General features: G+C 28.0%; 2 protein-coding genes across 3 annotated transcripts in view; one reads left to right on the plus strand and one right to left on the minus strand.

Moving 5' to 3' along the window:
• Positions 1 to 100: 100 nt before the first annotated feature.
• Positions 101 to 10,377, minus strand: LOC107452046 (mitochondrial ribosomal protein L19). Of its 2 annotated transcripts, none has more exons than XM_016068324.3 (6): positions 10,222 to 10,377; positions 9,395 to 9,485; positions 9,180 to 9,304; positions 7,689 to 7,823; positions 4,335 to 4,522; positions 101 to 810 (listed from the first exon to the last, which is right to left on the minus strand). In XM_016068324.3, the coding sequence occupies exons 1-6, from the start codon at positions 10,286 to 10,288 to the stop codon at positions 526 to 528; spliced, it is 891 nt and encodes a 296-aa protein (XP_015923810.1). In that variant the 5' UTR covers positions 10,289 to 10,377; the 3' UTR covers positions 101 to 525. The 2 variants fall into 2 exon arrangements, with proteins under 2 accessions (XP_015923810.1, XP_015923809.1); XM_016068323.3 differs by having other exon boundaries at positions 10,216 to 10,376.
• An 87-nt stretch (positions 10,378 to 10,464) lies between these two features.
• LOC107452042 (transmembrane protein 94-like protein l(2)k05819) overlaps positions 10,465 to 17,634 on the plus strand; it is a 112,383-nt gene continuing 105,213 nt past the window's right edge. The window contains exons 1-3 of the mRNA XM_043052039.2: positions 10,465 to 10,836; positions 13,348 to 13,499; positions 16,899 to 17,041. Of these exons, the coding sequence (XP_042907973.1) occupies positions 10,732 to 10,836; positions 13,348 to 13,499; positions 16,899 to 17,041 (400 nt within the window). The 5' untranslated portion in view covers positions 10,465 to 10,731. The remainder of the gene's footprint in view (positions 10,837 to 13,347; positions 13,500 to 16,898; positions 17,042 to 17,634) is intronic.

The raw sequence follows: 17,634 nt of genomic DNA on the forward strand, positions 1-17,634 counted from the left end.
TTAATCTGAAGGAAAAAAAAAAAAACCAGAATATCAGTTTTGTTACTGAACTCATAGAATTTCATTTGAGAATAAAATAAAACTTGTCAACCAAGAAGCATATTCTTTAAATACTTTTTTAATGAAATCAACTGGTGCATCCAATGAAGTGCATAAGGAGTTTCGATAAAATATTTTACTATTTTAATCACAGAAAAGTAAATGACCCTATTACAAAATTCAATTTCTTTGCAACTTATATCTTACCCTATTATTAAATTAAAAGAAAGTAAATTAAATTAAACCAGAAAGTAAATTATAAAAAACCTCGTTGATTAAATAGCTTTTGAGAAAATATTTTTTCTTTGTCAAAATCACAAAACTAATTTTTTGACATTATTAAATGTTTAATATCAATCAAACTTAATATAAAAGATTAATAAAACATTTTCATCAAAAAAAATTAATAATCTAAGCCACATCAATGAAAAAGCATATTTCTTTCTCTTCTAAAGGAAACAAAACATAAACACTTTAAGATCAACATCATAAAGTCCTTTTAGGCTTTGCTCGCTGCAAAGTTCTTTTCCATGCCTGTTTCTTCACAGGGAATTGCTTTCTGTGACTTTCTACTTCCTCCCAGATTTCCTTCTGGTCCTCCTCTGGTATGCAACGTCTGTACTCTTTCATAAGGTCATAAGCCTCAAAAGGTTGCTCGAGAGTTCGAGCATGAGCAATTGCTTTCTGGCTGACATGCTCTTTGACATTTTCGATGCCTTTCATGTTTTTTATTTCCCACCTGTGACACCAAGGGGGTGGTTTCAGCCTCACCTGAAAAAAGAACCAAGAAATGGAATATGATAAGACATTGTCCTTCCAAGAGCCCATTTAAATATAACCTATTCATATTTTGGCAATTTCAATTTCAGACTTCATCCAAAAATAAGCAAATCACAAACCCACTCCCTGCTTATATAAGTAAGAAGTACCCCATCTTGTTTCATTTTTTTTCTTTACTGTTGCAGGGGTGACTGTTAGCCCAACTCAAAAATCCCGAAAATTTCATGAGTTTAATAATTATTGACGCATTTGAAAAAAATTTCTTATAAATTTAATTTTTAATTAAAGGTCTTTATAAATTTAAATCATTGATATTTTCAAAACGTGAAATTCTAAATAAATTAAATGCAGCATAATTTAAATGAATAATTATGTAATAAGTTTACTTTTTATCTCTAATCACATCTATTGTTATGCCAGAAAAATATATTTACAAATGAAAGATGCCGAGGATGAATTCTAGTTCTAATATTTTTAAATGAAATATACAAGAATTTTTACAGATAAATGATTTCTTAAAATTTCTGGACCTTGGATTTCCAGAAACTTCCGTATCGCTTTTTCCGGAGCACAATCCTGATTTTAAAACATTTTTAAGCAAAAGCATCAGCTATACCCCTCTTGTCTGCAAAAAATATTAAAATCTCTAAGAGTTTTAAATGGCCGCTAAGCTAAGACTAAGCAAGTAGTATTTATTACTCAGCCGCCCCCTTATTTTAGACAAAGGAAAAAGTAGATCTTTTTTGTCAACCACATTATCATTTCTGCAATTTAAGTAAAGAACATTTCCTATATTCAGGGGTGATAGTGACATAAAATGAAAAGCTCTAAAAATTTTATGAGCAAAAAATTGATATCAATCTATATACCATACATGTTTCGTATTTAACATAATTTTTTTAAAATAAGATTTATAAATAAATTATCTACCAGTGATGAATATCACACCTTTATAGTAACTAAAGACTTACTCATACAAGAACCACGATTTTGGATTTTTATAACTGCGTGAATATGAATCGCAATGTTAGATTTTAAAAATTGCGTGAATTTAAATCACAATATTGAATTGTAAAATCGAGTGAATATGAATATGACGTAAAATTTTTTTATGCCATGTGGATACAAATCGCAACGTGAACTTAAATTAAGTAAATACAAAAATCCATATTACATATTCAAACCGCTTGAATAGGAATCGTGATACTTAATGATTCTGGAGCAGTTTCAAATATTGAAAATGGCAAAAATATATGAAACCAAAGGAATCAATTGCGCATTTCGCCAATTTGCAGAGGAATCACATGCATGTAAGCGTCTCATTAGTGGGAATCAGCGAAACTTTCAAAGTTTGAAATTTAGATTGAGGAATTCCAGGAAAATTTTGGTGAATTAAAAGTTTTTGATTGCCGAAAATTTGAGAACCAACGGTCTTAAAAAATGCGGAATTCCGTGATGTTTCCAGAAATATCATATTCCCTGCTCCTAATTTTTAGACCCAGAAGGATAATACGAAAAATCTGGAACTCCAGGATACCCCAGGAATATAATCAATCATTCCTGTACATTCTTTACTTAAAAGATTATTATTTGATTATGAATCCCTATCTTTTTTTAAAATAATTTTTTGCCAGATATACCCATGAAGTCAGATCAGAATTCAGGTATAATTGCTATGGGTTTTTATGTGATTCTTTAAATTTCTATTTTTTTAACACAATATTATTTCAAAACTCAGAATCAGAAATTTGGTTAAAAACAACAGTGCAAAGATGAGGAAAAACAGATTTTCTCCAAAGATTGTTGAAAACTCGGACAAGAACACATAAAAAATTGTTCAAGGTCAATTCTCAGATTGATTTTTTTCATAAGTATTAAAATATAAAAGCATGTGAGATTGTAATGAAAAAGCTATAAATATGGTCGCTACCCTAAATTTATTAGTCACAAATGGCAAATTGTATTTTACAAGGCTTTTATATTATATCTACATAAATATATAATTAAATTAAAAAAAAAGAGAGTTTAAAAACAAACAATAACTATGCACCACCCTTTACCATAATAAATCTTCTTTTAACCTACTTCAAACTAATCTATTTTTTTAAAAAAAATGTTATGGAAATTATCTCTAAAGCAATATTTACATCTAGAACCTTTCTAATAATCTGATTACAAAGAGAAAAAAACTAATTTTTTTTTTCCCCCTTCTTAAGATTCTTTCTTTGTGAAATTTTTCCGACAGAAAAAATAAAATTAATGTAATAAAATTAATTTTATTTCATTTTTTAAACTATTTAAAGTCATTCTTTAATGAATCAATACATAAAAATTTATTGTAAGAATTCACATTACTAGAAGTGAAGTTACTTAAATATTTTTTTCAAATATAGTATGTTTATTTCACATAAATTGCAAAATTATTAATAATTGTACATTAAAATTGCAAATCAGCATAGAGCAGATGGAAAAAAAAATTCAAGTCATGAAGTAAATGAAAAAATAAAAAGCTGCAAAAGAAAGGGCCAAGCAATGAGAATGAAACATATAAAATAAATAGCATAATCAGCATCCATCATTTAAAAGAATGATAATAAATTAAATGAATGAGAATAAAAATCAATCAGAAATTCTGTCAATTTGAAATAACAACTAATGAACAAACAAAAAAATCTCTTTTTCTCAAGAAATAACAGTAAAAGCTATAAAAATAACTAAAAACTACTAAAGTTTTTAAAAGTCACTAATACAGGAAACAGTAAAATTATGAAGATAACATTAATTGTACCCTTTAGTGAACTTATTTTAGTACAATCAAATATTTTTCAAAAAGTTGCTGAATAGTTTCATATATAACTATATGAAATTATTCCACTATAATATTAGAAATTATTCGACTATTTTAATATTTTTTTCAGTAACTGAATTTAAATAAAACCCCAAAAGTACATCTAATTAGTAATGACTGAATGCTCATTGTGATTATCAATAAACAGACTCGACATAAAAAATTTTCAAATTTATTAAATATGAAATTCCTAATTTTCAACAATCAAAATTAAACTTATTTTGCAAATCATAATTTCATTTACAAACAGCCTATTAATTAAACACTTCAAAAAATAACAATTAATAAAAGAAATTTTGTGAATAACAAAATAGCATACTAAGCGTCTAAGTAAAAATTATACTAAGCGACTAAGTAAAATAAAAAAAAAACATTTTCAGTCTTTAATTTAGAAACTTAGGTACCATTCTATTTCGAAGGACATAAAAATAATTTACTAAATTACCTATATTAGACAACAACTATCCCCAGTTACAGAAGCAATATTGTCATCAAAAATAGTTTGGAGAAATTTTCATATTTTTTACCCAAAGTGGAATATTATCCCTACTTCATTTTTATAATTAGTGGTATTAATTACCATCACAGAGTAGAAAAAAATCAATTACTATTTTGCAAATATGAAAATTTCTGAGTCATATTGGGAAAAAAAAGTATTTTTACACACCTTTAAGGGATTGACACGAATGGGATCACCCGGAACAATAAACTCCGGTTCCATGTTGAAAGGGAAGGTGCTAAACTCTGGTGGTGCATCTCGAAGGTAGTAAAGCTCATCATCAAGTCTCTTCTCCAATCTCAACACTTCTATGGATAGCAGTGAAGGATTGTACATATCATACAAAATCTCAACACCTGAAAGATAAGTCTAATATTAATTAATGCTGCAAAAAAATAACTTTATATTATAATAATTCACAACAAAAATTTTTTGCCAATGTAACCAGTTTCAACATTATTAAAAAATCAAAACTTTTCAATATATTTTTTTGCCTGTCCAGATTCTAATAGTACTTCTTAAGTATTTGTATTCTTACTTCTATTATTAGTACTTTGTATGTATTAGTATTTCTTAATTTTGCCCTGAAGGAAAAATTAAGAAATTTAGGACAGGGGCCAGTTGTAGAATTTTTTAACAGTAGCCACTTTCTAAAACATATGGCCAGTTTTTACAGGGTGCATAGCCAGATTTTTCAACAAAAAATAAGCACCTTTTAAGCACTCAAAAAATATTTTTACTCGCTTTCCAAAAAAAAAAAATCATAATTAGGATCTGTGCAGTAATAATTTTTTTATTATTATTGTTTAAACTTCTTAATTTATAAAGATAAAATCAATAAAATTCAAAAACATTTTCGAAAACTTTACATAATCATGATAAAATAACTAGCTTGTGTTAAATATTGCAGAGAAAAGTGCGAAAATTATGAATATTTTGAAATTTAGAACGGCAATACATACGGCAAAGAAAAAATTCGATTTTTAAAAGATAGAAAATTAAGCAATTTGTACAAACCCCAAATAAAAATAGCACCTTTAAAGGCTTTTAAAAACGCAAATAAAAAATAAGCACCTTTAAGCACTTTTTAAAAATGCTACACACTGTTTTAAAATTTGTTTTCTTAGAATTAAAAAAAACATTTGATATTAATAATGTAAGGCATTTCTTTTGAATCTCACAATATGGTAAACATCATCACAAGGTTCATCTCTAAATTGAAGAAACTTTTAAGAATAAAGAAATTTTCTGATTATAAATAATCATTATCTTGTATTTATTAAAAAAATAATTATATAATGCATGTAGGGTACATTCAGAATCAAAAAAGTGCCATCGGCAAATCGCTAATGTTTAGTTCCCTGAGGGTGATGTCCCACAGTAGTATTGCTAAAAATAGTGCCACATTCAAATAAAGCCTAAAACAATTTCAAAGTTGTAAATCATTATTTTTTAATTTAGCCACCAAGTGGTAATAGGAGTGAAAATAAATGCATGTTAAATGAATAAATTAATGTTTATTAAATATGATCATTTTAGTTTTATTACTTTTATACTTATTAATTAGATTTGCTTAGTAATGCAAAAAAATAAGTGTGAGTAAAAATGATATGTAATTCATACATAATATCATAAAGCAATGGGATAACCATATCATAGGTATCATGTCAAAAGAGAACAAATCAATTGTGTAAAACTCTAGATACCATAACTAAAATTAAGAACTTTTAGTGGTTGAGTTTCTGACCTATAGGATTTGATCACTCTTGGTCCAAGTTAACATGGATATGATTAGCTACATGTATTGGCTCGACCATATTTTGCCCATAACGGTAACAGGCATTTAAATGATTTGGGTACACGACTTCAGTTTTTTCTAATTTTGATTTGGTTACTTTTAGTAATATACCCACATTATAACTTTTTCTATAATGCTTCAGAAGGCGATCAACAGAAAAGAACAGTTCAATATTTTGAAGAATGTTAATCAGGGTGCATAGCAAAATTTCTCAACAAAAAATAAGCACCTTTAAAGTATTCAAAAAATATTTTAAGCACTATATACATTATCAAAATGTAAAATAATTTTCAAAGACAATGCATGATCATGATAAAATAACTAGTTTCTAACAAAGAACTCTTTTCTTGATTATATTAGTCATTATAAAAAGATCAAGAGATTTTTCGGTTCAATATCAGAGGGTGGAAAATGAAGCCTGACAACAATCTCACTGAACCCAGCTCTGTAGACGCACATGTGAACTCTCAAGTATTTCATCAAACATGTAAAATGATTGGCACTTTCGCATGCTATGGACTGACGGTGTGCCGAAATGGATTGTGGTTGAATGAATTGTGAAAACATTGTGAAAGACAAGCTTTTGCATAATATGTGGCAAAAATCGACAAGGTAAAGAAAAAATCTCACTAACAAAAAGGGAAAATTAAGCACTTTTTGAAAACACCTAATGAAAAAAGCACCTTTAAAGGCTGTTAAAAAATTAAAATAAGCCCCTTTAAGCACTTTTTAAAAAACACCATGCACCATGTTAATTCTCTGCAAGAGCTCTAGCACCAGGATGACAATGTATATGATATTGTATAATTATTAACAAGTTTCATTTAACACACTGATACAATTACGATGCATGCCATAAAACAATGAAGTTGAATTAATAACATATTATATATTACTTTTTACAATATCAGAAGGACAATTTTAGTAAAAAACATCTTCAATATGATTTAAATAGTAAAATGCCAATTTCAATAATTAAGGAATGACAAAACTAAAAGTTTAATTGCTTGCCTTTTACGTAAATAAAATTTATATGTAATGCATTGATAGATAAAGAAAAAAAAAAAACTTATATTTTAAACAAAAAGCTTTCACAAAAAATTTTGGAAGAAATTTTTTTTATGAAAACAAAATATGTTACTTAGTTTGTCTACCTATTTAAGTCTATATAATTTAAGAAGGTTCTATTCACTCTGAATAGTGAACAATAGGAAGTACTAGGTGACTCAACATTGCAATAAGAAAGGAAAAAATTACAAGTAAAAACATAGCACATACCTGCCAACATTAGAAAAATAAAATAACGGAGATTTTACTAGCGATATTTTTTAGGCTAAGAGCAAAGTTTTGATACATCATGCATGTCAAAAAGAGAAATTCAAAATTGGAAATAATATAAGCACTTATATTTAGTGAAGTAAAAAATATGTATATAGATCATAACCTAAAAAAATTTTTTTTAAACCATTATATATAATTACTTAAACTATTAACACTTAACGTACTGCAGTACTGGCAATAGCACTATCTGTTGAGGAATAAGAGACAGATTTTTGTCCTCAGCGGATATTTAATTGTTAATTTTTCATTTTTAAAAAATTTCTTCAACAAATACGGAGAAATTTGAGAATAAACAGGAGATAGATGTAAAATACAGGAGTCTTTGTTAAAAAACAGGAGACTTGGCAGGTATGTAGCAGTCCTCTTAAAAAAAGAATTCATACCCTGATGATCAACGACGTTTCTTAAGACAAAAGTAGCCCTGAGTCCAACGTAGCTTCGTGCAATACAGATTCCCACAAATCTATTCTGCTTACCAGGATCATACTTATCAGAAGCTGTTACAGCCAGAATAGATCCTGCAACACACACTATCAAATACAGGATACAAGTACTAATGCATTTAAATAGATTATCACTTAGATGCTCATTGTTATGTCATAAATATGTTAATAAAGCCAATGTATTAAAAGAACTATAGAGATCCCTCTTCATATCACTTATTTTTAGAGAGACAGAAAAAAATGTGATACATCCCAATGAGTGATATAATGAATGTTCATATAAAATAAGTGGAATTTTCATGTTGAGTAAATATATATATTAAAACTACTTCATCAATTAAAATAATAATACACAATTATCAGTTATTTCTACTTTCTTTAATTATAATCACAAGAAAAGCAGCAGCAAACATCAGACTTGTCAGATGAAAAGGAAAACTTATCAGATGAAAAGTGATAATTTGGAAAATTGCCATGTATATTAAAAAGCATCAGCTTATAGATCTATTAATAAAATAGTAAGTTCCACCTCTGAAACAAATTGAATAGCTTTTAATTGGTTGTCTTTTAATTTTTGTTGTCTTTAATTATTCTTGATTGAAATAAAAATGTGTTTCATTTTGCTTACAATGCAAATTATCTCTTTTTTAAAAAAAATTTTTTTTTTTAGAAATTTAATTAATATTAAATTTTTTTTCCATTATATTTGGTATTTCAAAAGTTTTTGGATGCGCAAAGTATTAAGAAATCTCGAAATTATGATTATTTATATTATCATAGGCATTTTTCATGTATTTGGCTAATTGACAAAAAAGTTAAAAATAAAATCATAAAAATTATAATTTTTATCACTCATGAATCTTGAGCAAATAATCAATTAATTATCTTAAAATATCTAAAAAGAGTGTAAACTTTTAAACAAAATAAAGTTTTAAAATTATGTTGAATGTTAAAGTCAACTGAATGTTAAAGTCAACTAACTCTCATTTAATTCAGAGTTTATAGATATAAGCGGGGGAAAAAAATTTCTTAAAAATCCTTGATAAAATATTTTAATTCACAATAATTTCAAGTTTCTAATGTCAGTTCTTTTTGGCACATCTAAAAAAAAATATCTACATACATTTTGAATGTTACACTTAGGTGGTTGTAACTGCTTTAAAATAGTAATAGAAATATGAAAAAAGCAAAACATTGGCACAATCTTGTATTTTATAATCCAATTTCTAATAATAAAAATCTTATTTAACCACTTGAAAACTTCTTAAAACAAGTTTAATAACATGTAAAAGTTAATGTATTTAAAGAAATATTCTTGGAGTTGGAAAAGTTCTGGTTTAAGTTGCATTTTGAGGAAGTTAATCTCTGAATATGTCAATTTCAAAATGCATAGTAATATTTTTTTTAAAGCACTTCTAATATTTTACTTACCAACATAGAATTCTGGGATATTTATAACACTGCGTCTTTTTAACATATCTTCTCGTTCAAGTTTTTCTCTAATTTTGTTTCGAAATTCATACCTAGGATCTGGCAAAAATTCTGGATAAATAAACCTAAAATTATATTTTTAGCATCAGGCAAAAAGGAGTATTGTCAAACTAAAAACATGAAATAGTTTAACTGTGTAGAATAAAAAATAAAACCTGTGCTCAGCTAAAGTATTGTCAATTTTTTCAGTTTTAACTTCTTTCTTCTTATAGGTAGAAGGTTGTTGATCTGTAGAAAAATATCTCCCTATAAATTGAATAATTTATTATTAATTATTATTGACAAAATATTATCCTTTATTAAACAAATCTGTTTTTGACTATACAAAATGAACCATACAAAGTTTTACCCTTCCCAAATGAAAAATCTTTCTGCAAAAACTCTAACGTTTTGCGACAATGTCGCCGTGTTGCCTCAATTCTGCTACGGGGAACTCACATCATGTCAGAAACACCAAATAAGTGGTGCAGTTAATTTTAACAAAAATTGTCAAAAAATAGAATGGGGCAGATGAACCATACTAAAGGGAGGGAGAAAAAAAGAAAAATCAATTCTATTTTATAAGATTTCAATGCTATTGAGTTTGATATTAACGAGTATTTATGAAAAAAAAGTTAGGGAATTCTTTTTTAAAAGTAGTTCTTAATTTATTTATATTAAAATACATAAAAATGAAAACTGTTGAGTTAGATACTTTTTGATAGATTAATAATTATTACATTTATTCATTATAATAATAGATTTTATAGATATGCAGAAGAGCTGAACTTCCTATGCCGGTTGTCTAGATTTCCGTATTGTGATCAGCGGCAGAACAATCTCAAAGTCGCAAAAAACGGAGAAAAATATCATTAAAGAAGGGGGCAAACTCGAAGCCACCTCCCCAACCAAATAAATTATAGCAAGTTAATGAACTAATCCCCAACGTTGTGATCAACAAAATCAAAAGTAAATTATAAAACACAAAACTCATTACTAGTACAGGTGACTGAAGACAACTGCTTCACATTTCGGGAACAAAATGATTTAAGTAACACAGTTAAGGACATGATACTTAGACTTAGTTAAACTCAAAATAAAATTTTCATTGTTTTCCGTGATAACCTCTCGCAGCTTGTTGGGTGTGCATTGTTTTTCTAACTTTTGAGCTTCAGTTAAAGGCGCTTTTAGCTTTCATGTAAGCCAAAATTGACAGATATGCAGCTTACTCAGCACAGAAAAAAGTAGTCAAATACTTCCTGTTTAATAAATAAATATATCTCAGTCAAAAGAAAAAAATAAAATTATATTTGTTGAAGTTTTCTATGTAAAAATTAGTGTATTACATTTATTTTTCTTCTACGTACTTCTTTATTGATACCGACTTTATTTACTCAAATTAATAAATTTTTTTCCAGTTAACAGCTTCTGTAAAAAGTTTTCGATCAAAGGTCAATATAATTATATATTTTAATGTGTCTATATTATTTATATCACAGACAGTGACGCCGTTATGCTACTAAAGGATCAAAATATTACGGATGATCATAGTTTATCTAATGAGGAAGCAATTGTGAAGCTAAAAACTGCTATTAAAGAAGAACTGGAAAAAGACAAGGTAAAATAATAAACTACACACTGATTCAAGTATACCATATTTAAAAGTAAATTTCCTAATAATGTTTTGTATAAAATTTTGCCTCGCTGCTCGAACCTTTCTTATTTCGGAAATTTTCTTATAATTCTTACAAAAGACAGGGTAAATGACTTAAAAGTGAGATTTCCTAATAATATGTAGATTCAGATATGTAGATAAAATATTTATGACTGGTTTGTTGTGGCTCTGTTGTGACATAAAGCAAAGTTTTCTTGCTAATAATAAGCTATTTTCATAGCTGTTGTAATTTTGCATCAATGGTTTTTGACTATATCAAATATAGCTATCGTTCTGTACACCAACTCTGAAAATGAGCCAAAGAGCCTGAAGAAAAACCTTAGTTTCTTGAAAATTGAAATTGTTTGTGTTTTAAATATTTAAATAGTTACTCTAATAGTGCTTTATTCGTTCTCATAAAATTGTGAGAGATTGAGAAATTTTCATTGATTTCCATAATTTTCATCCACATTAAAAAAATTAGCCAAAGTGGCAAGTTTTAGAAAAGTTAATAATTTTTAAAATATCAGAGTTGCCAGTCCATAATAAAACCAATATTATTTATGAAATTATAATATATTCCATACCATTCTGGTATATTTCATAGCTGTATGTGTATATATTTCTTTAAGATAGCTTTAGGTGCTTTGCTTTAAGTTTTCACTTCCTTGGCAAAAAAGTTTTTACTTTTTTAGAAAAAAACGCTTTTAAAGTATGTCTGTTATCATGCTTAAAAAGTTTATGCCAAATTAATATTATACCAAAGAAGTACCTACATTAAGTTCAGGAGTCTGTCCAGGCCAAATTTACTACCGTTTAGCGGTACCTTCACAAATTCAACTTTTACTTAAAATTTCATTTTTGTATCCCGTAGGAAATGATAAATCCATATTTTTGTGTTGATTTTTTAATATAATTTTTAAATTTCTCAAATTATGTCAAAATTTTCACAAAATAGAAGATACCTCTCAGAAAAACCTAGACAGACCCCTGAAGTTATAAAGTTAAAAGTTCATCTTTGTGTAATTAAATGTTAAGGTGCATTTTATTCGTATTATTCCTTAACCTTCCGTTAGTCGCGTGCTCCTCACGGGTGCATCCCTACTGCACTTCCACCTCCTTTGCCGTCAATAGATTTTTCCGGGGGTCGAGCCTAATGTTATGTTCCTAACTTTGGATTACTCAAATGTCCGTGTAAAAAAGACCTTAGAACATGTCGATGGAGAGTTGGAACCGCTCAAATCACCCCTCTGGTGCAGCGCAACCATTGACGCAATATAATATTTTTATGAATTAAATATATATATTTTATCTCATTTTCTGTCCTTCTCAACGTAGCAGGTATAAATGGTCAAGTTATGTACACAGAAAATGGTTACGGAGTAAAAAACGGCAGAACCTTCTTGCGTCAATTGGTTGAACATCTTGTGATGGAGGAAGTGATCCGACGCGGGAGTAAGAAAAATTTATCTTCGGTACTTCGCTAAATAAGTTTTTTGATATTTATCTCTCTAAAGAGTCTTAAATTGGTAACATTTAACTATTTAAACTAGATTAAATTTCAATTGGCTTTCAAAAAATCAGAAACACCTCATAGGTGCAGCGCGATTAACCATGTCGGAAACAAGTGAGCGACTAACGGAAGGTTAAATGGTATTTTAAAACAAAGCTAAAAAGTGGAAGAAGTCAAATGTAATGTTGACGCAAAAATTTAACATGCGTGCTTCCGCAAGCTTATTAGTTTAACATATAATACCTTACTCATAATTAGGACTGGGTGATAAATCGATGCATCTGAAAATATCGATTTTATGCAATCATCGCCGCTCCAATGTTTGTATTGTCAAATTTTCAAAGCATCGGAAATTGTGATTTACTGAGCTGGGTACGATATTCCCCGACGTATTGTTGACATGGATGTATACACACGGGGTGTTGAGCATTGTTCCCAATAATACATCGATGTCTGCAAGAGTATTTTCCTCCGTAAGTGTGCAGTGATAGCTGTGGCAATGATCGTTATCTTTCCCCTTCTTTCTTACATGGTGACTCATCATTTTGCTGATATGATGAATCCGAATAAGAAGTGAAGTGTTGTCGAATCTCTTAGTTATGGAAGGGTTTTCTTTTAATTGCGTGTGTGCAAATACTGTTGATTTTTTTTTAACAATCAATCCAGTCGTTTAATGTTTTTTAGCTGCTATTTTGCAGACATCTACATCTTTAAATATTAAAAGTGCAACGTCTATTTAAAAACTTATGAATTTACTAAATATAAAACATTAGTATACTGAAACATCACGATGCGTCGTCAAAATATCGCAAGGTTAGCCAGACTATACATCGCGATGCCAAAATCTTAACATCGTGCAGTCCTACTCATAATCACTTACAATGATCAAACTTAATTGTGCTTGTCAGTGTATTGTCATTTCGACCTAATTAAGACCTGAATGAACGTATGATTTATGTCAGTTTCAGAATGACTCTGAACGAAAGATTCCTGAATGGGTTAAAGATGCCTTTCATCATAAAAGCAGTCATTCTACATTTATTTGGACTAGTGCTGCTGTCCTGTGTTTTGATATATTCTTACTCACCATTTATCAAATTTATGAAGATCAAAAGTATGTATATTTTTCCACATTCACTTTCAAAATAAATAAAACTGCATAATAGAGTGGTAATTGTGTTGCAGAGTGAAAAACCCTGAAAATTTTATGTGCAAAAAATCAATATCAATTTATTTATAATACATGTTTTATACTTAACAAAAATTTTTTTTCAATAAGATTTATAATTAAGTTAACTACTAATGATGAATATTGCATCTTTATAGTAACTAATCTTAGTTCTTACAGGAATCGCGATGTCGGATTTTCAAAATTGCCTAACTGTATTATTTTAAAATTGCATGAAAACGAATCGCGATGTACGATTTTTAAACCACATGAAGACTAATCGCAATGTGTAGCTTTTAAATGAGGTAAATGGGAAACTCTATGTTTGATATTCAAACTGTGTGAATATGAATCACGGTATTAGTGGATTCCGGAGCAGTTTTAAATATTCAAACTTCCGAAAATCCGCCAAACCCAAAGAATCAATTGGTGGATTTCTGCCCATTGGAAGAAGAATCACGTGTATGTAATTGTCTCTTTATCGTAAATTATTTTATTTTTCAAAATTTGGATTTTAAATTGATTAATTCCAGGAATATTTCCTTGGATTATAAGTTTTTGATTTGAGAAAGTCGGAGAACCAACGGTCTTGAGAAACGCAGAATTCCGCAATATTCCCAGAAAAATCACATGCCCTGCTCTTAATTTTTTCACCCGGAAGGATAATACGAAAAGCCCAGAATTCCGGGATACCCCCGGAATACAATTACTCCTGATAATAAAAAGTCTTTGCTTCACTACACTCTTCAGAAAGTTTATTTAAGAGGTCCCTATAAAGTGGGAGAAATATTTCTTGGAAAATTCCCCTAAATCTCCTCTAATTGGTAATTAAAAATTTAAAGTATAGGAAAGAGTGAGCTGAGGTGAATCAAGAGTAAATCATGATTTATACAACTATCAAATGCTGAAAAAATATTTTCAAATTAAATAAATACAAATTATTGCAGGATAACTTCCCCGCTGCATTATCTTAAATTATCCTGCCATATTTTTTTTGTATTTTCAAATTATTTTTGCGGCATTTGTTACTTCATGGTTTATGCTAAGTTTACCTGAACTCTCTACTTTAAATGTTCAATCACTTATCCCAGTAAAAGTGAGTTTGATATTTAACTTCTCTCCTACGATGTAGTGCCTTCTTAAGTTAATAGGGGTTTCATGAGGCTGGTTCTTCTCTTTTCAGTATTTGCATCAGACATTGTTTCTAGCATCATTTTATTTCCTTATCTTGGGACTTATTATCATATATTTTCTTACCATAATCAGTATTTTCTAAACTATTATCATAGCAGCATCTTGTTCTGCTGTTATTAATCTATACATTTAATAATCTGTATTGTAAGTATTGTAAAATGTCTTTCGCTGAAATTTTTTGTGTAAATACCAACAAAGGCTATTTTAACATAAATTTTTTATGAGTAAAACTGCAGTAGTTATTGTTCATCTGTATAAAGATATTTATCTTAATGCATATCAGCTTTTTTAATTTTTAAAGCAAAAAATTATTTTTAAATTATTTAATAACTTTATTAAATAATATATGTGCGCAGATCAAATTGTTTTACTTGAATTTGACTTCACATACATTTTGAAAAGTAGTTGATTGCTCTTCATGCCATTTTATTCATCTTAGTATGAATGAAATGGTTGTATAAAATTTTAAGACTAATAAAACCTCATTACCCTAAGTACTAGTAAGGGAACACACACACAACGAGAACAATTTCATTAATTTTATGCATATGTTTTTGCCAATAAAGAATATTAATTTTTGAAAAGTTATAAAAAATAATTTAATTTGTATTTTTTTTAAAGGAAAGTGAAAAATAAAATTGTTAGATGTTAAGGTAAGCGAAGTCAACGGTAAATTTTAAGGAAAAATACTCGACTTTCATATCAATATAATTTTATTTCACTGTCTATATAATATAATTTTATATCCGTGCAGAATCAATAGAATTTTATTCCACATTATTTATTATTATTATTAATTTAAAATATAATTTTTATATAGTTTTGTTGGTAGTTTAAGGTATTTTTCCTTTAGATGTTTTCTAGCTTTGAAAAAAATTGCCACAATTAAAATTATAATGTAACATATATATTATAATTATATTACAGAGACTAAAAATATTAGATTTCTTAAGTAGGACTGTGTGATATATTAGAAAAAATATCAATGTTATGCAGTCATCGTCATTCCAATATTTAAATTGGAGTTTTTCGCAGCATGATTATTTTTTAAAGCANTTAGAAAAAATTGCCACAATTAAAATTTTAATGTAACATATATATTATATTACAGAGACTAAAAATATTAGATTTCTTAAGTAGGACTGTGTGATATATTAGAAAAAATATCAATGTTATGCAGTCATCGTCATTCCAATATTTAAATTGGAGTTTTTCGCAGCATGATTATTTTTTAAAGCATGAGGTTTTCTAAGAAATTGAGTTTTTTTTATATAAATTTTTCTCTTTCTCCCAAAAATATAAAAAACCAAATTTGAGTGGACGAAAAAACCTGAAAGTTACACATGGTTTTTGGCATCAATTGTTCTTAAGTTTTCAATCCTTTCTCAATCCATCATATTTATAAATGCTGGTTAGAGTGGTAATACATTGAGATGCAAAAATTTTAACAATGTCTTAGACACTAATTTATTATAGTCTGATTCTATTATATATTGGACTATAATTGTATGTGAAAAATTAGCTTAAACTTTATTGACTCTTTTGTATGTTTATTGTGATTGGGTATGATTTTTCTATAAAATCTCCCACTTGAATTTGATTAAAATTATAGAATTTCTGATATTTTATTAACAATTTATTACATAAAAGTTTAATTATATAAACTGGTAACTTTGAATTTAAATAAGTAATTAAAAAGTAAACATTTGACATACTTGAAAATAATATTTAATGTCATTTCAATAATATATAGATTTTATAATTTTTTAATCATTAGAAATAACTATTTGAAAAAAACAATGAAAACTGCAGACAAAAGCATTTTAAATAAATGACTTCAAAATCATGCATAGATAATCCATTATAAACAAAATATTATTAATTTTAAATTTCATTTTTGAATTAGTATATGCTTAACTTTCTTTATTTTTTCAAATTTATTGAGACAAAAAGAGGATAAAATTACTGAATTACACAACATTTAATCATTTTGCATCATAAGCAAGTCTATTTTTTAATAAGATTATTTTCTTGTGTACATGTAGTCAAGCAATATCTTAACCTAGATATGTAATGGTATTTCCTATAATTTTCTTTTCCTTGTATATTCACTTTTTTTTTCTTCTTTTACTATATTTTTCATTTTTGTAGTTTCAGGTTGAAATCTGTGGCAGTGCAAATATTTTTTCTCATTGTCTTTTTGATTGGAAATGTTTGCATGATGCTATTGGATAGTTTCCTTCGCCATTCCGAAATGAAGTCAAAAATAAAAGCTTTGCTGAAATTACTTGAAGGTACTCATTTGTTTCTCTCTAGTATTGAAAAGCTTATAATGTGTGTATTTCCCATACCATTAAACATGATGCATAGAGTTTTTAAAAAGTGCTTAGATATGCTTATTTTCAATTTTCGTTATTTAAAAGCCCTTAAAGATGCTTTTTTAATTGGAATTTTTTAAAAAGTGCTTAGTTTTCTTTTTCGAAAATGAGTTTTTTTCCCCTTTACCAGGTCGATTTTTGTCACGTATTATGAAAAAGCGTGTTTTTCACATTGTTTTATTCAATGTTTTAACATTACATTCAACCATAATCTATAACGGCTTACCGTCGGTCCATAGCGTATGTAAGCGCCCATCATTTTACACGTTTGATAAAAAACTTGCGAGTCCGTGTGTGCATATTTACTGAGCTGGATTCGGTGAGATTCTCGCACTCTCATGTGCAACTCTTCTGCATTTTGCAAGATACTCTCAATTTCAGACTTCATTTTCCACCCTCTGATATCGAATTGAAAAATCTCTTCATTTTATAATGGCTAATATAATCAAGAAACGAGTTCTTTGTCAGAAACTGGTTATTTTATCATGATCATGTGAAGTCTTTGAAAA

The sequence above is a fragment of the Parasteatoda tepidariorum genome, chromosome 2 (assembly GCF_043381705.1).
Source record: "Parasteatoda tepidariorum isolate YZ-2023 chromosome 2, CAS_Ptep_4.0, whole genome shotgun sequence".
Taxonomy (NCBI): domain Eukaryota; kingdom Metazoa; phylum Arthropoda; class Arachnida; order Araneae; family Theridiidae; genus Parasteatoda; species Parasteatoda tepidariorum.